The sequence below is a fragment of the Salvia splendens genome, chromosome 11, assembly GCF_004379255.2.
Source record: "Salvia splendens isolate huo1 chromosome 11, SspV2, whole genome shotgun sequence".
Lineage (NCBI taxonomy): Eukaryota > Viridiplantae > Streptophyta > Magnoliopsida > Lamiales > Lamiaceae > Salvia > Salvia splendens.
Window position 1 is genome coordinate 5,857,364 of NC_056042.1, and position 25,096 is coordinate 5,882,459.

The 25,096-nt window shown below is 38.7% G+C and overlaps 2 protein-coding genes and 1 long non-coding RNA gene across 3 annotated transcripts; 1 reads left to right on the plus strand and 2 right to left on the minus strand.

Annotated features, from left to right (window-relative positions):
* Positions 1-5,696: 5,696 nt before the first annotated feature.
* Positions 5,697-6,803, minus strand: LOC121756177 (abscisic acid receptor PYR1-like). Its single transcript, XM_042151648.1, has one exon. The coding sequence runs from the start codon at positions 6,665-6,667 to the stop codon at positions 6,047-6,049; it is 621 nt and encodes a 206-aa protein (XP_042007582.1). The 5' UTR covers positions 6,668-6,803; the 3' UTR covers positions 5,697-6,046.
* Positions 6,804-11,463: 4,660 nt separating this feature from the next.
* Positions 11,464-12,598, plus strand: LOC121755210. The gene is made up of 3 exons (XR_006040657.1): positions 11,464-11,812; positions 12,078-12,154; positions 12,245-12,598. It is a non-coding gene; the product is annotated as an uncharacterized LOC121755210 (long non-coding RNA).
* Positions 12,599-12,846: 248 nt separating this feature from the next.
* Positions 12,847-19,612, minus strand: LOC121756441 (acetylornithine deacetylase-like). The gene is made up of 10 exons (XM_042151992.1): positions 19,236-19,612; positions 18,724-18,968; positions 18,508-18,616; positions 17,226-17,364; positions 17,080-17,137; positions 16,980-16,997; positions 16,737-16,859; positions 16,390-16,543; positions 16,272-16,305; positions 12,847-13,166 (listed from the first exon to the last, which is right to left on the minus strand). Exons 1-10 carry the CDS (start codon positions 19,554-19,556, stop codon positions 13,063-13,065), a joined length of 1,305 nt encoding a protein of 434 aa, XP_042007926.1. The 5' UTR covers positions 19,557-19,612; the 3' UTR covers positions 12,847-13,062.
* Positions 19,613-25,096: the final 5,484 nt, after the last annotated feature.

Sequence of the window (25,096 nt, forward strand, 5' to 3'; positions counted from 1 at the left end):
AAACCAAGGGATGTGTAATTTATTTTTATTCAAAACAACCTTATTAAATGCCACCCTAGTTTCAAAATCGATTCACGGAGTGTGCAAAATCAGCAAATTAAATGTCCTTATCACGGACTAAGAGCATCCACAACCATGCTCTTGCCAGCGGCACGGTTGTGGGCCCAGCTCCACTTTTTCTGCCTGCTCTCTGTCAAGAGCACAACACCCACAGCTGTGCTCTTCCGCAAGAACGAGCACAATTAATTTAAAATTCAATTAAACAATAACATTTTCATAATAATAAAATTCATTAAAAAACCCTAAATAAAATTACAAATGACAAATAAAATAAAAACGACATAATTAAAATCCTAAAAATTAAAAATTACATAATTAAAATACTAAAAATTAAAAAAACCACTACTCGTAAGCGGCACGATGTTGTTCGTAGTATTCTTGTTCTTCGCGCTCCGCTTCCGCCATAATATGTGTGAAATCTATTTGAGGTTTTGAGTGATGGATGAATGTGTTGATAGTTTGTATGAGAATTATGAATGAGAGATGATTTGATGTGATAAATGGATGATGAATGTGTGTATTTATAGATGATTTTGGGGGAAAAAATAAAAAAAATTCAGAAAAACAGGCAAAAAAACGGCCATCTTTTTGGGATTTGGAAAATAATTTTTTTTATTTTTTTTATCATTATTTAAAATTAATTAACGAATTTTTTAAAAAAATTATTCAAAGGCAACGGCTATGCCGTTGCCCAATCGTGTGCCGCCACGTCGACTGCTCGCTGGCACGGCGCATCGAGCAGCGCCGGCAAGCATCGTCCTCGCCGCTGGCACGGACGGCGGCCTTCTTCCCTACCACCGTTGCGGATGCTCTAAGTCACGAATATCAACTTTTCTGTAAATTTGCAAAAAGTGAAAAATGACTAGTTAGTTTCCTTATATTGATTCTCTTTTAGTTCAAATTGGAACAAGCGACCGCGGAATGATCTGAGAAAATTGTCAACTAGAGAAAAATAAATTTTTAATCTATTGGATTTAATTAAGATAATGAACTTGTATATCAAAAAGAATTTCAAAATGTTATTGAATAGATGTAAGTAGGCAGATTTCATCAACTATATATTCCCTACTAGATCTAGATGCACAGATGGTGATTATTTGCAATAGAACAAGATTAGGGTGTCCACTATAAGGTGGACACGCCCAATAGCCCCGCCCCAGTTTTTTGTCCATAGCCCCAATTTTTTATCCATAGCCCCAAAATTCTATTTCCGCCACTATAGTGGACAACTCCAATAGCCCCAAAATTTTATAATCAACTTTCATTTTATAATATATCAAGTAATTATTAACAAATTTATCGGGCTCTAATTAGTGGATTAAGAAAGGCCGACTATACGAATTAAAAATAAAAATAAAAATAAAAATAAAAATAAAAATAAAAATAAAAATAAAAATACAAATACAAATACAATACAAATCTCCGGCGGAATATCTCGGGTGGATAACGGGGGTTATCCACGAAGTAATCATACATTAAACGTTGGTGAGCACCGACGTGGTCTCGTGGGATTGTCCGCCGATGAGTAATGGTGCGAGGGATCGGATCCTCCGCATCCTCCGCCTCCTCCGTCAAACGGGCCGCTACATCCTGTTGCACCTGTTGAATCAGAGCATTCCAGTTGTCTCTCCACAAATTGTTCATTTTCGACCCCAAATTGTAGTGAGAGAAATTTGTATAGATGTTGTGTTTGAATGGTGTGAAAATAATGAATGGAGTGTGGTGTATTTATAGGTGAATTGAAATGTAAAAAAAAAAAAAAAAAAATTCGCGCCGAATAGCCGCGGCTTCTTCCTCGTTACACTATAGGCGCCGCGCCTATAGGCGCGGCTATAGCTCCATCGCCGCGTCCTCGCCCCGCACGCGGCTATCCCGCGTCCGCCGCCTCCCTCCCCCCTCGCCGCGTCCACCTCCGGGGCGGACAACTCCGCCACTATAAGGCGCCCCACTTCCGCCCCGCTTCCGCCCCAAACGCGGCTATAGCCGCGGGCGTGTTATAGTGGATGCTCAAGATCTAAAACTAGAGACGCATGTATCTAATTTTTTTCATTTTCCAATAGGAAACTATACATGAGTGCAAAATATTTATTTAGTAAATCTTTTAGCAACGAGTTATTTAACATTGACGGCAAAGAGGAAGAGGTGCGTGCACGTACGCAAAGTAAAGTTGAAGTAGCACTGCATTTCAACAACAAAGAACATACATTTGCTACTAGTATTTCATTTCAACCAATCCCTTTTTCTTGATGCTTATGGCATCCACAATGCAGCCGCTCGGGCGCAACTTCATCGGAAAGGCTTTATGCCGATCAGTCCCCTATCCAGCTGAAAGCCCGGCAATTTTCATGGCCTACGCATATGCAATAGGGTGGGATCCCAAAGTTTCAACGACTCGAAACGAATTGGCAGGGGCAATGCAAATTCCAGCATCACAACTAACGATCCTAACATCTGTGCCATTTTTTGGAGCCACCCAAAGTTTTCAGGTGGTTATTTAGGCGGTCCCGAGAAAACGAAGATCAATCCTCGGAGCGGTGACGAGACATTTGACATCAACACTCATTTGGAAGGGCAAGGGGACAACTATACTGTCGAATGCACCTCCCCCTGCAAGTGAATCGGAGCATGGAATTTTTAGGTAGCACTGTGGATGCCCATATAAACCTTTCTTTGTATATTGCTCATGTGACTTCTTGCAGCTAAAAGAGCTTGCTTGACCATTCTATACTGAATATGGTTTCCAGAAAAAGAGGGGGAAAAAAGAAAAGAAAAGAAAAAGTCAAGTCCAGTGCCTACCACTATCCATTTTTAGCTATTTTTTTCTTGTAAATTCCAGAACAAACTCAGATCAAATTTGAAGGGCTTTGTCAAGTGCTTGGATCATTTACCCAAGACAAAGTCACCCAAAATGAAACCGCATATATTTATTCAACAAGATATCCTTCCAATAACATTTTAAGCATGCATGCATTTTCTTTTGTTGCAGATATATGAAATAAGGGATAAAAAAGAACATGATTATTTTATCACTATCTTTTATAGAAAAATATATTATCACATCAATACCCATTATAATATTTTTATGAATGGAATTGAAAATGGGAAAAATAGACTGCTCACGAAAAAACAGTGATCAAAATGAAGAAAAGATAAATACTAACTTAAAAGTTAAAAGTTAAAACCTAGATCCATAAATATTACTACTAGTAAAACATTAGTAAAATTTTATACAAGCTGTGCCACATATATACAAGGGGACCCATGTACTACATCGCAACATGCTGTCGATATAATTCGCTGATTTCGAATATCTTGTTCTTTATTTTCAATAATATTTCGACAGCTACCTAATCTCACTTAGTAACTGTTCTGTGAATGTTGTCATATCCAAACTCATTAGGCTACCCGCAACTTCGAGTATCTTGTTCTTTATTTTCAATAATATTTCGACAGCTACCAAATCTCACTTAGTAACTATTCTGTGAATGTTGTCATATCCAAACTCATTAGGCCACACGCAACGCGTCCCGCAGGTGGCTCGTATCTTGTCCCGCCGAGACGAGACAGCTGCGAGACGCGTTGCAGCGTCCCTTCTCGTCCCGGTCTCGCTGAGACGACCGTCCCACCGAGACGGATCGCGGGCTGTCTCGCCACGCGCTGGCGCGCTCCGGCGCCATGCGTGACGCCCACTCGCCGGCCCGCAAGTGGACTTCGTCACGCTGACGCAATAAATTATTTTTTTAAAAAAAATCAAATTTAATAAAAAATAAAATAAAAATAATAAAAAACGTTAATATTACCGTTTTTCGACCGTTTTCATTTTTTTTAATCTATAAATACTCATATTTCATCATCATTTCACACACAAATACACATCTATTCTTCCTAAACCATCTCCATTTCCTCTCTAATTTTCATCTAACCTCTCCAATTGTCATCACAAAATGTCCGGTGACGGCAACTATGGCGGTGGCGGCTCCGGCCGGTTTGACATCAACGCGTTTGGCAACTGGGGGGCATGTACAATGTCTTGGGTGGTTCCGGATCCGGTTCGTCGACGCCGGGCACCCAACGCTCGTTGACGCCGCCGGGTTTCCAACCACCCCATTTTGATGTTGATGCATACGCTCGTCCCTCCGCCCCGAGGAGTTCGCAGGGATTATCCCAAATTCGGGATGATTATCCGGATGAACCCACTCCGGAAGGAGGACAAGGCGGTGGAAGCTCCAGGGCGGTGGAGGAAGAGGCGGAGGCGGCCGAGGAAGAGGAGGATGTAGGTCGGCATCCGTACAGCCACAAGGACACGATGGCTATGTACAAGGCCTGGATCAGCGTCTCGTACGATCACATCATCGGGAATCAACAAACCCGGAAGTGCTTCTGGGAAAAGGTCACTGAGACCTACAACGAGATTAAGCCGAAGGGGTCCCGCCGCCTCACATTGAAGATGCTTCACGCTCACTTTGACCGAGTCGACAGAGAGGTCAAAAAATTCTGCGGCATCAACAACAACGAAGCGGCTCATTACCAAAGCAGAGCCACGGGAGCCGACATTCTGAGATCGGCTTTGCGAGTCTATTTCGAAGACACCGGCAAAGAATTCAGACATGTCGATGTTTGGGAGGCCGTCAAACACGAGGAAAGGTGGGCCGGCGATGTCCGGTCCAGCTCGGGCTCGACCTCGACCTCGAAGCGCACGAAGCACACGGCGGGTGGCCAATACTCGTCTAGTGGGGGCGGTTCGGGCAGTGCCGCACAAGAGGTTGCCTCGCACGAGGTTGAGGGCACGACAGACGATGCCGGGGGGTCCTCCGTGGGCGCCGTCGGCCGTAAGGGACCAAGGCGGCGAAGGCGGCTAGAGGGAGGAGGGGCCGAGGAGAAACAAGCCAGGCGGACTCGTGCTCAGTCTCGGGCTCGAACATCCTATTGTCCATGTACTTGACCGCCACGATGGCGGACACTTCCCGCATGACGCCTCCACAATATCAAGTCTATCTTGCCGGAATTGAGTATATGGCAAGACAAATTAGTATTCCGCCTCCAGGTAGCTTGAGTACACCACCACCGCCTTCGGGGGATAATTCACCGGCGGAGTAGTTTTTTTTTAATTTCTATAAAATTGTATTTTAAATTATGTAATTTTTATTTTTTTAGGATTTTAATTATGTGTTTTTTTTAATTTTAAGTTGTATTTTTTATTTTATGTTGTAATTTTAGTTTCTTTAATGAAATGTGTTTTTATTAATTGAATTTGTTGGAAATAAAAATAAAAAATGCAATTGAATGAATAGTAAGTTAAGAGAGAGTTAAGAGACAGATAAGGGATGGAGGGTTGTAGGTTCTGTCTCTTAATTAAGAGATGGAGTGAAAAGTACAGTGGAGCCCATGAATAGTTAAGAGATGAGACGCATGACAGACCTCGCTGCATATGTCGTTACCCATTCAAGAATCATCACAAGAAGAATTGCACAATTGATTCTCATGTACCAATTTAACAATGCACAGTATTTTTATTTTAATTGAAGTTACGGAAATTTCCAATATAGAGTGTATTTGAATTCCCAATCCAAAATAATTTTGCTACCACATTTTACCAATCGAATAAGAATAAATGGATGCAAAAGGAAGAGCATTGATTGATGTAGACAGCCTCAAATTCTCCAATTTCATTTGCTCCAATCGGCAATATTACAATTACAAATGTAGTTTTTCCCCTTTGGAAGAAAGTAGGTTTTGAAGCGCCAATTATTGATCAATATCCACCAAAAATCAAATTTCACACAGCAATCAATGAACAAAAGAAAGAGATGAACTAGTTCCAAACAAAACTCAAAAAACCCCAATATTAATTCCTTTTTCTTCGAATCTTATTTCCAGAGTTCGAATCGCAGAAATTGTGAGCAGATCGATCGTTGATAGCTACTGCAGTCGTGCATATCATACGACTTAGCGACAGAAAATAGGAATTAATTAATTACCTGTAAATTCAATCCGTTGTAGCCCTAGCTTCGGCGACGGAGGCGAGCTTCTGGAGGTTGAGCTTCACGACCGTGTCGGCGAAGAGGCGCGTGTCCTCCTCCGTGTTCCCCTCCGGCACGTCCACCGCGTACGACTCCAGCACGATGGTGGAGTTTCCGCCGGGGAGCTCGTGCACGGATGTCACCGAGCGGTAGTTCCTGAGGCGGTGGTCCCCGCCGATGATGCTGAATCCGGTCACGCGCCGCTCGTCATCGAGGATGTCGAGGCGCTCGGTGCTGGTGGCCGCCGGCAGCCCCGATATGACGGCGACATCGCGCAGCTCGCCGACGCGCACGGTGAAGCCCTCCCGCACGCTGCAGCTCTTGATGAAGTGCTTGTACGTCTGCGGCTTGTCGAAGCGGCGGACGATGGACCAGACTTCCTGCGGAGGCGCGTGGACGCGCTGCGCGAGTATGGAGGAGCACTGGCCGGCGTTGACCCTGTAATTGTGGAATTCCGCCACCGCGGGCTTGAGATCCTCGAACTCCTCCGGTGTTAGCCCCGGAGGAACTGCTACGTGGTGCGATTCCGCAGTTGATTCTGATGCTGGCTGTTCCGTTGTTGGAATCGCACCTTCGATTGGCTCCATGGAATTGGGGGAGACTGAAGAGAGAGGGAGAGAGAGAGGGAGAGGGAGAGGGAGAGGGAGAGAGAGATTTATTAATTAATCTGAAAATAGGTGGTGAGGGAAATATAGTTGAAATTGAGAAATGCGTATTTTCCTTCAATTTTTCTAAAGTTTATATAAGTACTTAATTAATGGTGGGGGGTTGAGGGTAGAACGGGAATATGAATATGGTGAATTATTGTGATTTCTATAATTGAAAATTTGCAATAATGGAGGGCCAGTGGATGGGAAGTCACAATAATATCAAATTACTATTGACATCCTTTTTTGGGTTAGGCATCACATTTTTTTTATATTTTTTCATTTCTTTTGAAAGCAAAACCTTAAATTCAAGACTTTGAGTATTTAATTCTTATATTATGAAGGTGGAGTGTGAGATGTGACTATAAGTTTAGTTATAAATTAATGTAAGCACACAAACTCACTACTTTCACATCAACTCAGTTGAGTCTTAAAAGATAACTCATGCACTTAAGTATGTTTTAGACCAATTATAATTTGCTTTCTAAATAAGTTGAATACTCACTTATGGGACACTTTGTGGTGATAGACAGCTAATCCCCTTAAAATAATTGTGGTACTATGAATTTATTTATATGTAAAAATTCTCGTTGCATAAAATGATTAGGCATTTAAGTTAATCACATTTAAAAATGTACTAGTATAGTATTATGTATTGTTAAGTGTCAATCCTTTAAATAATCAATTTGCTTAACTCAACGTTAATTCTAAATATAAAATTAAAATATATCAACTCTAATAATTTTTGTGTGTAAATGAACAATTTGACTCATAAAATTTAACAATAATTAAAAATGGAGAACAGGGAAGGGAAATAAATTGTGATGTCTCATAACTCTTTAACTATTTTCACATATAAAAATACTAGTACGTATTCCTACGGCCACTATCGTGAAGCACTACACAAAGCAATACATTTCTCTAGTTGGTTATCTTAAAATAATCTATTTTTGGGCCATTCTTGAAAAAGTTTAAATTTTGGCACCGACATGTCATCAATGGAGTTTTTAATTCAAATTTGAACCTTGTTCACTCAGCTGATTATGAATGCATATAACTGGCTGGAATTTATTTAGTTACGCATGAATTATATTTTCAATCATTCTAACCTCATGGAGTAATGATTTAATATAAGCTGAAAAACAAAGTAAAATGGAAGTTGTAATAAGTAATTGTTCAGTTGCATTGTGAGAGTGAAGAGGGCGGGCCCACTTGTGCTTATAAAACGTCTGCCAATCAATCATGACGGCAAGACGAGATACTATAGCTTGTTGTGGAGATTGTCCAACCACTTTCTATATTTCAAAAATGAACTAAAATTGCAAGGAAGGTCATCCGTAACGCTGTCACTTAATCGTTCCTTAAATTATTATTCATGGCCCCCATTATATATTTTTACTCCATCTCTTAATTAAGGGACGGAACCTGCAACCCTCCATTTCTTATCCGTCTCTTGACCATCCCTTAAATTACTATTCATTCAATTTCATTTTTTATTTTTATTTCCAACAAATTTAATTAACAAAAACACACTTCATTAAATAAAATAAAATAACAACTTTAAAAAATACATAATTAAATTCATGGCAAAATAAATAACAACTTAACCATCCCTTAATTCATGGCAAAATAAATATAAAAAAAGACATAATTTAACTCTGTATAATTTGATACTCTAAATTCACTTCAGATCATTCAACTTTGTATAATTTGATGCTCTAAATTCATTTTCATTTTTTATTTTTATTTCCAACAAATTCAATTAATAAAAACACATTTCATTAAATAAAATAAAATTACAACATTACATTCTTAAAATAATAAAACAAAACATAATTAAAAATCCTAAAAAAATTTAAAAATACATAATTTAATTTCTTCCGCCAAATTTTGCCCAAATGTGCTCCATTAGATCATCTTGGAGTTGGGCGTGGGCGGTAGAGTCATGTGTCCTTGCCCGAATAGACAATCGTTCTTGTATAGACGGATGCACTCCACTTCGAGGCGGACTACTTGCGATTGAGCTTCCGGGGGCTTCAGGGTCGAACCAATTACCCGCCTCGGGTCCTTCGTCTTGGACAATCATGTTGTGCAAGATTATGCACGTATACATGATGTCGACCATGCTCTCCATGAACCATGTACGAGCCGGGGCTTTGATAATATTGAAGCGCGCTTTATCATACCCCGAACGCCCGCTCCACATCCTTCCGAGCAGCCTCCAGCTTCTGCTCAAAAAGAGCTTGTTTTGCGTTCACAGGACTGGTGCACGTCTTCACGAAGGTTGGCCACTTCGGGTAGATGCTGTCGACAAGATAGTACCTCATTTTATAGCGCCGATTGTTAGCGGTGAAGTTGATAGCCGGCGCTTTACCATCCAAAACTTCGGCGAAGGGTCGGATTGGTGGAGCACGTTTATGTCGTTGTTCGAGCCGGGGACCCCGAAGTACGCGTGCCAGATCCATAGCCGGTAGTCGGCGACGGCCTCGAGTATAACGGTGGGGTGGGTGCCTTTGTGCCCGCTCGTGTACGACCCCCTCCACGCCACCGGGCAATTCTTCCATTGCCAGTGCATGCAATCGACGCTGCCAAGCATCCCGGGAAATCCGTGCACTTCTTCATCGGTGAAGGCTGCCCGGACGCCTTTGCAGAATTGGATCAAGCACATTCTCCGAGTGCTTTCTCCAATGTGGAGGTATTCGTCGAACACATCCGTCATTTGTCCAGTCGCAAGCTGACGGATTGCTGCAATACATTTCTGCAGCGTCGTGTGGCTGGGACGGCCGACGGCGTCGAACCTTTCAAGGAAGAACTCTTCCCGGGCTGCTAATGTATTTGCGATGTGGAGAAATAGCGGTCGCCGCATGCGGAAACGGCGACGGAAGTAGGTATCTCCCCACACCGGGTTATCGCAGAAGTAGTCGCGGACTAAACTTGCGGCGGCTTCCTCCCGGTTACGATGGATGTAAGTCCGGGTGCGTCTTTGGGGCGGCGCGGCTTCCTCCGCCTCCCGGCTTCGATCTTCTTCAAGTGATTCTTCCATTATTCGACGCATTTGCTCATATGGATCCATTAGATCGATTAAATTTGGGGAAGAATAAAAGAGACGATTTCAGATGAAAATTGGAGAGGAAAGAGAGATGATTTGAGAGGATTAGATGTGTGTTGGTGTGTGAAATGAGGATGAAATATGAGTATTTATAGAGTAAAAATAATAATAATAAAAAAAAGAAAACGGTCGAAAACGGTAATATTACCGTTTTCGAATTTTTAAATTTTTTTATTAATTTCGAATTAAAAAAAAATGAATTATTGCGTCAGCGTGATGAAACCCACTCGCAGGCCGGCGAGTGGGCGTCACGCATGGCCCCAGAGCGCGCCACGTCGTGGGAGCGCGTGGCGAGACGTCTTGTGCGGTGTCTCGGCGTGACGGGAGATCCGGCGGGATGGAGATGGGACAGGACGCTGCAACGCGTCCCGTGCCCGTCTCGTCACGGAGGGATGGGACTCGTGCCACCCACGTAATGCGTTGCGGGTGGCCTTATGCATAAGTGTTATCCAACTATTATTGGTATTAGATATTTTGAGAAGCAATCCAAAAATAAAATCATTAAAAATTAGTTTAAGCATGGAGGATAGAGCTTCATTAAAGATAAAAGCAATCTAAACCTGTGCCATACGACATCCCAAAAAACTGTTGATATATACATGTATAGATTGCCTAACAACATCTTGAACAAATTAGAAGACTTATATTTTCGTATAATTTTACACCACTTTATACACCATCTACCATACTCAATATACCTCAGTTCACATAAAAGTTGAAATATTAATTCAAGCATGGAGGATAGAGCTTCATTGAAGATGAAGGCAAGAATTGTACCTAATTGGTTTATTATTGTTTGTTTTCTTATGTTTTTATTGTTTTATTGTTTTATTGTTTATCAGTTTAAGTTATATATGTATGTGGATAGCTAAACTTATAGAATTATAAATACTGAAATTACTTGACTAAAGAATAATTTTCTAATTATTTATTCAATTTTAGACTTCATTTTATTTTATTTTAGCTATATTATGTACATTTGCGATTGAATATAAGTGCTAATAAAAAGAGCGTCGGTCGTCATTGCTTATCATTTTCCTTGCTCCACAGAATCATATCACACATAATATGGAAATTGTGGAGCAGTTTTTGCTGTTGTTTCTTTTGGGGAAGAAAGCACAGACACAGTATATGTCAAAATTAATTAAGTGAAAATTTATGCATTAATTGACAATTAATCCTTTTGGTTGGGCACATACTTTGAGAATAGTATTATCAGTTACAACAATACACAACTACCTTTCACTCCGTGTTGGAGTGTTGTAACAATGAATAAAAATTCAGTGGTTTGGACATATTGACATGTGGTGTGCTCAACCAGTCACAAATGTAGAAAGAGGTTGAGCTTAATGATCTTGCTATAAATTATACAGTTGAAACAAAATTGCTCGACATTTGTATTAATTCCAAAATGTTAGTACAAAACGTAAATAATTAATTTTTTCCATGTGCCATCTCAATTATTTGATCTTCTCCAGTTGTCTTCCTTGTTTAAACCAACCTGAATATCTAATCATTTGCATTTGTTATTCTTTTTTTTTAGTTGATTGCAAATATTTTTGGATTTAGGAATTAAAAGTTGAGTAGTTTAGGATCACCCCACTAAATCAAGTGTTGCATTATTCACCTATAATTGAGTAGTACATGGTTGAGAGTATCCATAGAGACTGTCAATTTTATCTTTCCTAGACTAATTTTTCTTGAGTAATCTGTTCAACCTCAGCTCCACCTGCAACCTTTCAACTGCTGTTTTTGTTTTCTTGTTTGTGTGGCTTCAGCATTAAAATTTTAGATGTCTCTAATGTAACTCTTAACTTCTTTTTGAACATTAGGAATACAAGGCGCAATGGCTTTGGCCGGGCGGTTTATATGCTCCATCTCCAGGATTGATTGCAGTCAATCTAAAATTAAATGCCATGGTTGATGGATTGGGATATGCAGCTCATCCAATTATGGCTCTTCTCTTCATACTAGATGTATGGCATGCTTTGTTTGAGAATTTAACTCTTACAATACTGCATTATTTACACAGCATTTAACTCCTACAATACTGCTTTGTTTGCTTTGCTGGTAAGTGCTGGACCCAAGCAATATTAGTTCTTTTGTAAGCCCTCTTGTTGCAAACATAGGTAGACTCGATAGCTTGATCATTTTGTTGCATAACAAGATCAAGTAGAACATCTTTTGTCCTTATTACACAAGCTTGTTGCATGGATCTTGATACATTGACTACTTGTGCAGCCTGGTACAAAAGGTGGCAGATGAAGAAGATATATTCTCCACTTCTGGCGCTGTATCTCGGATTCGAATGGATCCAAGTTTGTACAACAACTCCATTACTATTAGTACATGGTAATGTGACATATTAAGTCTACCACTTGACCTAATTTCGTGGTGTGTGTACACAGACAGACAAAATTCTGGCACCCATCATAATACACAGGATATACTCGTCTGTGGTTCTGGGTCATGGCCTCTGGAAAATACACGACTGTCAATGGATGCTATGCCAGAGATTCACAAGCTCAAAAGCTCAAGGCAAATCTTCGAGGAAGCTGTAAAGATCCAACCCAACTTGTAGTACATAATAGTGTTCCACAACATATCTGTTTGATCACTTCTATGCATATAGTGATGCATACTAATCTTCTTGTACATAAGAAATTAGGAAAATTAGCCTTCTGTTATGGAATAAAAATACTTTTTCTTGGAGTTTTTAACATGTATAGATAGGCGAATAATGAACTTATGCAATATGTTGTGCATTGTCCATGTTTGATGGTGTGTTTTCCCATTTGATAGGTTGATATTGTAAAAAATGATCTCATTGAATAAATGCAGTAACATTTCTAAGAAATATGGTGCATATATCTACTAAAGATATCAATGGTCCACAGATATATTCTCCCAAGAAAAGCCAAGGAAGAAAGAAAGTGCAATTCCAATCTAGAGATAAATCTAACTTTTGGTATGTTTCAAATTTCAAAATGAGAAGGAAAGGGACAAAAAGTGAACAAAACATGTGCCCATATGCTTAAAGATTTTAGAAAATATAAATATTGTCGCATTCAAACATAAATTCATAAGGACAAGATTGAACAATTCTCCAGTCCAATTAGCAATATACCAAAAGATCACAAGATTCAGGAACCTAATACTCATTTATTCATCATTTTGATATATTATGCTCAAACTCAAAAGCCTATGCAACATAACCTATTAAGATTCACTCTTCCAACTGCGTAATGATGCTAGCAAAGACCCGGTAGCCTTGGGCCATGTCGGAGAAAAGGCAATACTCATTCTTCGCATGATACGTAGCCATTAAGCCTGCACATCCAAGACAAAATAAGTGAACGGATATCAATGACTGAGCGCAATTGCACATACACATTTTCATAAAAAATGTCTACGTGAAAGCCTACACGTGCTAAATGTGAAATAAAAAGGTCTTCTTTAGCTAGTTTACTGCTATATGATTTGCATCAATGGGCCGACTGTTATTATACGGCTTTGTGATTCATGCCTGTGTCTCAATCTCGAGTACAACGAGTCAATCACCATAGGACGAGTCTGAAGCAAAGAAATGGAAAACTTCCATTCACCATAATCTTCAAGGTCTGACAAAATCAGAACTTCAAGCTACTACTGCTATTTAACCTTCAGTTGTAGCACCAACCATACTATTTAGTTTATTAGACAGTTTCCACATCTATGAGCGTATTTGCAATGCATGACACTGTAGAGCCATTAATCTTGAAAAACTAGTAAACAAACTATAGTGAATCTCCATAATCAAATTTGAAGAATCAATCGTATTCTTCTTTCTCCTTCGATTACAATATCTCCAGCAACACTAGTGGTCAAACTCAGTAAGCCTAAGTTATCTTACCTAGGTATGAAAGGCACAATCAAAAGTATGAAATCATGTGTTCCTCCCTTTAAACCGTTTAAGATGGAGTAAGACTATTCGATTAGAAAGAGCATAAGTAAATTTGTTCTTTGCATTGTTAAGATCAAAAGTCACAATCTACTAAACTATTCGATTAGAAAGAGCATAAACAGTTAAGATGTAGATCTAGTGATTTACGATTCACAGGTATAACATCCATGCTCATACCCAAAGTGTTGTTCCCATTCATAATTATCATTAAGAACTGATTCCTTTAACATAATATCACAATATATTTGTTCTTTGCATTGTTACAGAATGCCTACAAACCCTAATAGCCAGAAGGTATTCTTTTGTAATATGGATTGGTGATGATGTTCAAGTTCGAGAGTAGTAAGAAAGAAAATAAGTAATCGAAGGCATCACTCATCACAGCTATAATCCAAAGGTTACTCCATCAACTATCACAATATACTTTTTCTTTGCATTGTTACATAATGCCTACAACCCCTAATAGCCAGAAGGTATTCTTTTGTAATATGGATTGTGATAGATGTTCAAGTTCGAGTGCAGTACGAAAGAAAATAAGTAATGGAAGGCATCACTCATGACTCATCACAGCTATAATCCAAAGGTTACTCCATCAACTACCAAGTGACTAAAATCACTTTGGTCTTCTAATCTGGTCATAATATAACATAGACTGTCAAGTATTTCTGTATTTTTAAAGATGCAAGATTTATATGCTTGGTTATCGTTTTTATGCAAAACTTACCAGATATACTATGACACGAAATCCAAGCCTTATCCACAACACATTATAGTTGCTTCACGATTTCAGTGTGACAGTTAAGTCGACAAAATATTATGCAAAACTTTATTTTTCTAGCATTTCAGATTCACTTATTAGGTTTCGTCTCTCAGCATAGAATAGTTGATGTACAATCTTTTAGGGAGCCGAGTGCACGTTGCCCCTACCAGACATTTTATGCAAAGTATCCAAAAAAAAATCAAAAATCAATACCCATTTGGACATGTAGAAAGACCAACCCTATCCACAATTCAAGCATTTATGTGGTTTAAGTAAATTCATTTTTGCACAAGTTCCTAATTCAAAAACTGATCAAGTAACTCATTGAGATTGACATTGCATATTAAAGGCTTCGTCAAGGTGGACTAGAACCCGAGACCTTTGGCCAAAGAAGTGTTCTAGCTTAAATACAGTGATGTTGGGGCAGAAGGACACAAGAATTGGTTTCAAATACTAACATTTTTGGTTAGAAATGATTGAGAAAAAGCATGAGCTTTTACGACATGTTTCAAGCAGTGTTGTTAATTTGGCGCTCGGGTCGCTCGGGTCGCCCGGGTCGCCCAGGTCGAGACCATGACCGCCACAACATGGGTGGGTTGATCGAGATGCATGGGTCGCGCTGGGTCGGTTGGGTCGGCGGGGTCGAGCGTTTCGGGTGGGTTCGAGCGTTTCGGCTACAGTGTTTCTGCGTTTTTTTTTACAGAGATTGAAGGAATGGCTGAAGGAAGATGATGGAGAAGAGAGAGGAGAGAGGAGTATAATTATGAGCCTTGGGAATAGAGTACATCATTTGTCACTATTCATTTGTTTAGTGGGATTAGGAATATATAAAAAATTGATATAGTTTATCTCATTTTTTAGGCAGCAATAAAAATATTATTTTACCAAATTTTTGATTAGTTAAATTAAATTCAATATATTTACATGGATATATTGTCAATCCAATGTTTGGAGTATAATTTAATGGTGGAAAATGAGTATATTATTTTAGGAATAAATTAATATTTGTTCTTCTACTATATACACGTTTCGAGATTCAAATTGTACTATTTAAAGTTTTATTATTTTATTTGTTTTATTATTTTATTTGTATAATAATCTATTGTATTAATCAAATTATTTATTAATTTTTCTGTAATTATTCCTCTCATATTTTATATAGGTTTGTCTACTAATACATATTCATTTATTTTTTACTAATTTTTAAAATAGATTTCACATTCCACTCCTATTTTATTATAAGTTAATACTACATACAAAATGACGCACATTTCATAACTTTTTTTCTTTTGACATTTTCAGACAATGGTTTCAATTTATTTATTTTGTGTTATACTTATAACTTATGAATTGTTTTGATATTTTGATAATTTTTATTTTCCACTTTATCTCTATTCACATGAATTACGTCTACATTTATATTATTTGATATATTATAAACATTAGAGTAATATATTTATTTGATTTAATATTAAAAGGCAAAAAAATTAGCCTAGATTAGTGGGTCTCTCGACCCAGTCGACTCGTCGACCCGCGACCCGAGTTTTCACCTTATCGACCCGGTGCGACCCTCGACCCTAACAACACTGGTTTCAAGCTTAGTTACAAGATACTATCTGCTTTAGACACACAAATGGAGGCATGTGATTGTTATGATACGAGCTATGTTCCTTGGCATAAAACGAAACAGTAACTGAAATGAAATAATAAAGGAGTTAGGAAGCATATATACCATAGCCGGCGGTTTGCACATCAAAACCCTCCTCCTACAGTTAAATAATAAAGCAACTGTCAATTCATGATATCTTTTGCACAGAATAAGCAAGTAAATACGAGAGTATGAGTACCACCTGCAACTCGCGTATAAGAGGCAAACTACCCGTGATAGAATAGGGTTTTACATGACCAACCACCTCTTCAGTAGCTTTGCATAGGACATGGAAGCCCCGAGAGTCAAGATTGCAAGCCACTCCAGACAATGCTTCATCAAAGGTAATAGCCAACCTGACAATCAAAAGGCAAGTTTATAAGAACAGAAGGCCGAACTTAAAAACTCTGGAACTGGATTAAGACCCAAAACACCTGCCATCGTGAAATTAAAGGACTGGGAAGTATGACCACGTTAAAACCTTTCTCAACTTTGAAAGGAAACACAATAAAAGTAAGATATCCAACTGGCTTGGGAGGAAAAACTGACCTTCCCCTGAGGTTCTCATCTGGTAAAACATATTTAGAAACAGGGCCTCGTGTACCCAGTTTTTCTATGTTTGTATTCAGGTCTTCAGCATATGCCTCGAGCTTCTTGATTACATCAGTTACACTGGAACATCAATTTGTGGGTATTTAATTGAATGCTTCACAGAATGAAGTCAATGTGACAGCTTGAACAAGTTAAACTCATAGAAAGTAGGCCAATAAAGGATAAGATGTGCATCCGTACCTATAAAATGGTGTCAATCTGCAATAGTAAATAGGAAACACATTACTACTCAGTGATGAGCAAAACTTACAAAATAGCCACTAAAAGACACAAACATAACCTAACATCTCCGGAAACCGTACACTCGGCTGGAATTTGATTGATTCCACCTCCTGGATCTGTCAATGACAGAGTTTACAAAAAAATCAGCATACTAGACAAGCATCCATGAATTTACCGACTTATGCTTTAGTATCCAATACGTACAAAACCACTGAGTTGGTTTCATGGTTGATGGTGTTGCAAATCCATATACTTTCTCCTTTGGATGGGGTGGAAAGTCTTCATAGAAACGTGATTGTATGACTTTTAATGCTTCCATGGCTAGCTCCAAGGGGTTAATAGCCTACAATCACCCGGAAGAAAGAATAATATTACACACACACACCTATGAATGAATTAAAAGAATAATAAATTGATCTACAACAAATTACAAATGGTATGTTGAATGTCAGAGGCAGAGCATTGCCAAAATCCAAAAATCATTGATACTAATGTAATCCAGAAATATTAGGCTGATTTCTTCAGCAAATAAGAAATCGTTCAATGCTATTTCTTTAAGCTAAAGCCCAAAAGGGGTATTTAAGAAGATCAATTGAACAGTTATGTGTTCTGCTAGCAACACTATAGTGGGAGACTCAACTCTAAAGCTTAAATTGCAGTGAAGAGTCGAAGGTGAGGCTTCTCTTCTTGCAGTATTTTTCCTCAACGAGCTCAAATTAAAAAAACAGACACATAAGGGGCAATACTAGTGCTTAGCACTTGATTTACCATAGGTTTCAGACTTTCAGTTCTTCCAAAGACAGATTAGTTGCAGAGGCAGAGTTCTACTAGTGATCGTGAGGAAATCTACTCTATGATTTTAAGTTCCGCAATATCCATTTTCTTTTGCTTCCTGGAAATGAACTGATTCGTAGTTCCAGAAAAAAAAGAGGTTGTTGCTGGGGGGTGAGGGGTATAGATTATTATGAAGGTACTTAATCAACCAAATACTACATATTTAGTAACTGGCCATTTATAGGCAAATAAATAGCTGCCTTTTCCCTGGTTGCAGAATTACTTTGGTTTCATACCGGAAATGTTAATCTATCTGATATTCCATTCGTACTTATTCTCCAAATGTAGATCTAACAACATTATATATAAAGATTGGACAACTATAGTGATCATAAAGAGCATCAATCAAATCTCTGTCAAGTCTCTACATGATAAAACATGGATATACTCTTTTATACTTTTCTTCTACTATATTTTAGAATTAAGAATCTCAATAAAAATTAAAATAAAAAAAATCCTCAAAAAACGCACAGAAATTAAAGAAGTTGCTACAAAACATGACCCGATTAAAAAACCCTTTCATATATCATGTTCTATAGCCCACCAATAAAATTGAACTCATTTTTCTGCACTACTGGAGTGTGAGACCTTCTATAACACTAATTCTCATACTAGAAATTGCTTTTGCTCAAGAGAGCATAAAAGAATCTACCTTGTGGGCTAGACCACTGTGAAATAGCTTTCCAGTAGCATGAAGCTTCCACGGTATCATACCCCCAGTTCCGATGCAAGGCTGTTTATCTGCAGTATCAATCCAAAACCTGGAAAAGCGAGAACACCACAAACCATAAAAAGAAAACTTTCACCATTTCAGTATAAATTCAGCTTCCTATTCAATTTAAACATTATACAGGCTTGTCACACATACAGAGGCCCCTGCTTCAAGTTGTTGAGCAATCCATCCTTCACCAACGCATCGACCCCTACTCCAGGTATGGATGAATTCTCTTCACTGGCAATAAAGACAGCAACAACAGTAGACTTCAACTGAGGCTTTGTTTCAGCCAGTCTCCTCATCAATTCAGCCACCAAGGCGACATGCCCCAAACAATCAGTAGTTCCACGCCCTTTAAGCATGTCACCATCGATACCCAAACTAAAAGGATCAAAATCCTGAAAAACACCTTGTTTATTAACCAGCACACAAATATAGAATGACCTTGTTCTAATAGCTCACTTGACCTCAACCTATTCACCAATCTGTATAGTTCTAAAATCTTCACAATCAACATTCCCGCACAACTACACATAACTAAGCAATACGCAAAAACACAAAAACTTGATTCAGTATTTGAAAGGACGCAATAAAAAGTAGTAGCAAAATACTCAAGTAAAAAACACTGACTGTAACAGACGATTGTAGAATAAATATAAAATTACCCAATCAGAAGGGTTGGCGGTGACGACGTCCATGTGCATTCCAACGAAGGAGAGGATTTTTCCGGGCTGAGTGCCGGGATACTCGACGATGAGATTTCCGCGGTTGGGCTTATAGGTGACGTGGTTGATGCGGAGGGGTCCGCCGGTGGCGGTGCTGTAGGGACGGAGGACATTGAGTACATGATTGACAATCCTGTCCTCCTCCGGGATGAGCTCCGGCGGGTTGTTCTGCACGAACTTGGACTCGCCGATCAGCTTGGAAAGAAGCCCCACGAACGACTCCTTGTTTAGGTCTCCTAGAGTCTGCTTTAAGGTTGCCATTTCTGCAAATCAATTTGGTGCTGAGATTGATTAGGTTGAATATCAGTGTTTAGTTTAAAGCTTTCGTTAAAGCAGAAGCCCAAAACTACTACTGTACGAGCATCCACAATGGTGACAAGTGGACCGGCTAGCCGCTGGCCAGTCCGCTCGCCGAACCATTATAGCAGGCGAGCGCCAAATCAACGAGAAAAACCGCGAGCGAGCGCCGATTCCCGGGCGCTGGCCGATGCGCTTGCCGATCGGCTGGCCGCCATTGCAGGCTCCCGATCGGCGAGCGATCGGCCAACCGATTTTTTGTTTATTTTTATTTAATTTTTGAAACGCTATATATACGTGATTTGCACGTCATTTTCATCGCACCACTTGTTTTGACGAGTTTTCTCTCTATCTTAATTTCTGTACAAGAGCAACAACGCGAAATGGAGCACAACAACGAGTCTACTCCAGTGACGAGCGGGTCTCAAACTCCCACGGTACCCATGGGAAGTGGATGGGGTCCGATGGCCGGGTACTACAACATGTACCCTTGGCAGCTATTGATGCCCGGGATGGCATCTGGGGGTAATATGCCGGGATGGCAGGGGATGCATGGCGGACAGGCGATGGCGGGTGGGCAGGGGTACCCGGGATGCAGATGATGCCGAGGTGGTAGCTGAGAATGCAGCCGGGGATGTAGGGGATGCCGGGGGGGACAACGTCTATCGCCCCAGTTTTGATTTTTTTACTGCTTCTTCGCACACATCGACCCCATCGGAGACGCAGTTCACTGGGTGTGATACTTTCTCCTTAGAGGAGTTGGGGATAGATCTCGGGGATGCGGACACTCCCGTTCAAACGGGGGGAGTAGGGCGGGGTCGGGGTGCGCCAAAGAAGAAGAAGGGCAAGAGGGTGGTTGGCGAGTCGTCGCAGCCGGCTGATGACGAGAGCCCGGCACGGAGGAAGTGGACGGATGCAGAGAACATCGCGCTGTCCAAGGCGTGGGTGAGTGTTTGCGATGATCCTCTCGCCTCGAACAATCAGAGGATCGTCAACTTGTGGGCTAAAATACCAGCAGCCTACAAGGCATTTTGCCCGGAGGGGAGGCCACGCAGCGGGGAGGAGTGCCGGAAGGGGTGGGACCGAATCAGGGTTGCGGTCTCCCGATTTTCGGGATTGTACACCAACGCCCTCCGCATGCAGACCAGTGGCCAAATTGACGAGGACTGCAGGAGGATAGCGGAGAAAGTCTTCCTCGTGCCCGGGCTTTATAAGGAGTTCACCTACTGGAACTGCTATGAGGTGCTGATGGACTCCGAGAAGTTTCGGGCAGGTGTCGATGTTGGCTGGCCGAAGAAGCAGCGACTGAACTTCACCGGTGATTACAGCGGCGGCAGCAGCGACGGTTCCCACGACCTCCCCGAGGATGTTCAGGAGTTCCCGTCCCCTCCCGCGTTTACTCGCCGCACTCGCCCGGTTGGTGAAAGGCGGGTGCAACGGGCTCGCCAGGGGTCCCAGGAGATCCAGTCGGCATCCCCCCTTGTTGGCAAGTCGACAACCGAGCTCACATTCTTCGCGCGTCAACAAATGCGGGCTCAGATGTACAAGATCTTTGCTGAGTTGAAGGCGACAACTAACCCCGAGGAGAAGAGTTTTCTTCACTCAATGCTCGTGAGTATGCGGGCCGATTTGAATGCCGCCGTGGCACAGTTGGGGGCTCAGACGCGGGCTCAGATGCCGCAGATTTGGGAGTCCCGGATAGTGGCGACAACGGCGACGACGGCGAGGAGTGAGGCGGGGGGCTCGTGTTTGGAGGAGGATTTTTTTAAAAAATTAATGTAATTTTTTTAAATTAATGTACTTTTAAAAATTTTAATATTATTATTGAATTTTCCCGTATCTGTGTCGCAAATTTAATTCCGTGTTTTGTGTGATTGTTAATTATTTGTTTTTTATAATTTTGTTTATTGTGGCTAGGCTATAGCTGGCCTATTGCTTGTCCAGTTGTTTGTCCTGATGATGTGGCAGGAGGAGTTTTTAGTGCTGATGATGTGGCAGGTGAAGTTTGTGGCTAGGCTGTGGCTGGACTATTGTTGGCCTATCTCTATTGGAGATGCTCTAAAACTAGACCATTCAATAAACTAGTATCACATCCATGCTATGCTAGTTCATTTTATTTTTCTTCAAAATATGAAATATTGATTTGAAATTAAAAAATAATATTATTATATGGGTTAAAATCATAAATTATTATAAATGTATACAATAATACATTTGACAAAAGTAGTAAATTTTATTGTTGTATAAACATTACTTATTCTTTATATATCTATTTTATAAAAAATTAATATTAAATAGTTTAATGATTCTAAATTCGAGTTGTGACAATTTATTTTATTTTTGTCTGAAATAGTACTTATTTGTACAATTTTATTAAATACATATCAGTCTATTTACACAAAAAATACCTATAAGTTATCATTTAATGTTATACTTTTATTGATATTGACTATGCAAAATGTCTATTTTTCATTATTGTCACGAAATTTAAGAGTCTTCCATATATTAATTATTACATAAAATGGTTCCAATGACATTTAAAATCAAAACAAAAATAATTATGATATAATTTTAAAATAGTTCTAACATCACCAAATTATTTCTCACAAACTTTAATCTTAAAATGGTCTTAGATGTACAACGTTTTTGCAAGTTTGGGTACATAACATTGCAACAAGTATTAAATACGTATGGCGGTATGGTATATAAAACTGTACTTTGCAAGTTTGGGTACATAAAATACTTTTAGTAGATCCACAAAATATTTGTTGTATTCGAAAAAAAGATTAAAATATGTGGTGGATTTACAATGAAATTATGGAATCATTCTAGTATATTGTTTGTAAAATTATGATAATTTACTAAATGAATATTTTATTTAAATAAACTACTTTATTGTTGAACATTGAGTAGAAACAATTTATTTTTCCAGTAGTATAGCACATATTCACAATTAAACATTTTTGCAAGTAAATTAAATTGATGTCTCACACATAATTCTAGACAAATTCTTCAAAAATAAGAATATAGAATATAGAAAGACACAAAATAAGAATACAGAAAGACACGAAATTAAAACACTATAAACAATAAAATTAAGGTAATGAATGTTATAATAAGTGAAAAGCCAAAGGGCTCCCCATGATCACATTCAATTACTCACGCCATTTGATGGAGTGTGATGACAATAGGAGTAAAACTAAAATTGAGGAATGTGGATTGTTAATGAGCTTACTATTTAGGGTATTAGTTACTAGTATTTTAATTTTAAACGTTTATGTAAATTAGTTATAATTATTTGACCTTTCACATAATAAAATAATTTTAATTGATATATAAATTTTTAAATAAAATGACATTATTTAAATTTTTTTAAAACTCCCCTTTTATATATGGAGTTATAATTATTTGACCTTTCAAATAATAAAAATAATTTTAATTGATAGATAATTTTTAATTAAAACAACATTATTTTAAATTTTTTCAAAACTACCATTTTATATATGTATATATAGATATATCTTAAATATCCAACAATAATAATTATTTTATAAAATTGTTTGAAAAGTAAGAACATTTTTTTGTAAATTACTAAAATATACCAAAAGATTGAAAATCCCCAACTTTGTAGCAAATGAAATGTAAAATTAATTTAAGATATTATTTATCAAAAGCTATAATTTAAGATTGCATTGGTGAGACACTTCCTATTAGAGCTTCATTTCATTGCAATATAGTGACCATAAAGGGTGCTGGATACCGCGTCCATCCGGGAGGTCTCGAGTTCGAACCCTAGGTGGCGTAATTTGTCTTTCCTCCTTGTTATAGGAGTTGATTTGTAATTTCCTCCTTCATATATATGATATAAATATATGAAGTTAATTTTTTTTTTAAAAAAAAAAAAAAAAAAAACTTTAAAATATACTCATATCTAAGCCCCCTAGCTCAAGTGGTTGAGGAGGGTGGCAAGGATACCGCACCATCCAGGAGGTATTGAGTTCGAATCCTGGATGCCCCAACTTGGGATTAATGTCCCATGTGGGCCTTTACAAGGCTGGTTGCCTTGGGGCTTGGCAAGCTGATGGGCTTGGAACCCGTCTCGGGTGGCGGCTGTTCACGGGCGTAGACCCGTCTCGGGTGGTGCCGTCTCAGATGGCGGCTGTTCACGGGCGTAGACCCGCCGGAGGTGCCCGGCTGGTTGGCGGCCTGTCTACGAACCACGAGGGGCTGGGGAAGGGCTGGTTAGCTTGCCGAATGTATCTCGAACTCCTAAATATGTATGTCCGGAGGAAAAAAAAAAAACTTTAAAATATACTCATGTCCAGAGCATATGTCCTAGTGGCAAGGAGCTTAGACATTATTGTATGATGTGCCGAGTTCGAGCCCTCTTGACATCAATTGTAGGAGTTTTTTTAAAAAAAAAAACTTTGAAATATACTCATCATGACCAACAAATGAACCAAATATCAATAAAACTCTCCCTTCGTCCTAGTTCAATTTACTTTGTTGATCACTTATTCTATTGTGGGGGTTTTAGATCTGTATTCGATATCTTACACTGGATTGACCTACTTGAACTTACTGAAGAATCTGTAAATATGTAACTAAAGAATTGTCTTAAATAAATTGACAATCATCAATTTTAATGTTTAAGATTTGATATGCCAATACCGTCTATGTTATTTTGCTTTGAAACCTTTTTATTTTTTAATTTTTTATTAAAGAATTATAATGTTAAAAAGTAAGCATCATGTAGATTATATTTTTCTAATGTCCATTTATTAAAGAAATACACTTTTAATTTAATCGATGCAATTATGGACAAAAGTTATAAAATTGCACTGTTTTGACTTGAGTTTTTTTTTTTGTTCTTTTCTTTTTTTCATATCTTGATTATAGTGTATATTTATTAAAAAAAACACCAGACACTGTGAGTGTTGAGAATTCAAGAGAAAAGATTTATAGGGATGAGTATTGTTCATTTAAACGCATAATATATAATTGCGAGAATTAATGTGGCAACCACAAATTTCTAATTATTAGTCGTGCTGCTGTTTTTTTAATTGACTTTTGGGATGATTTGCACATAAAAGAGCCATAGTTATTATTTTAAAAAAATAACGACAATTCAAATACTCCTAATTAAATGATATGGCAAGGTATCAATATTCCAAGCATTTTTTTTAAATGGCCGACTAATCTAACTTATCTAACTTATATAATAATGCCATTAAAGCCAATCAATTAATAATTGATTAAGAAAATGAAACTAATAAAACTATCCTAATGATGATTTGGAAACACCATAATGTATATAAATATATTATAACTGTAACCGCCAGAATTTATTAGTATGTCTATGAAAATAAAAGAATTGTTCAACGGGCAACGTTTAAATTATGGTGTTTATTCTTAAATGTCTAAATTATAGTATCTAAATTATATATTTAAGCTTAAATGGTAATTCCACAAATACCCCAAAACTCCCCCTTTATATATACTAG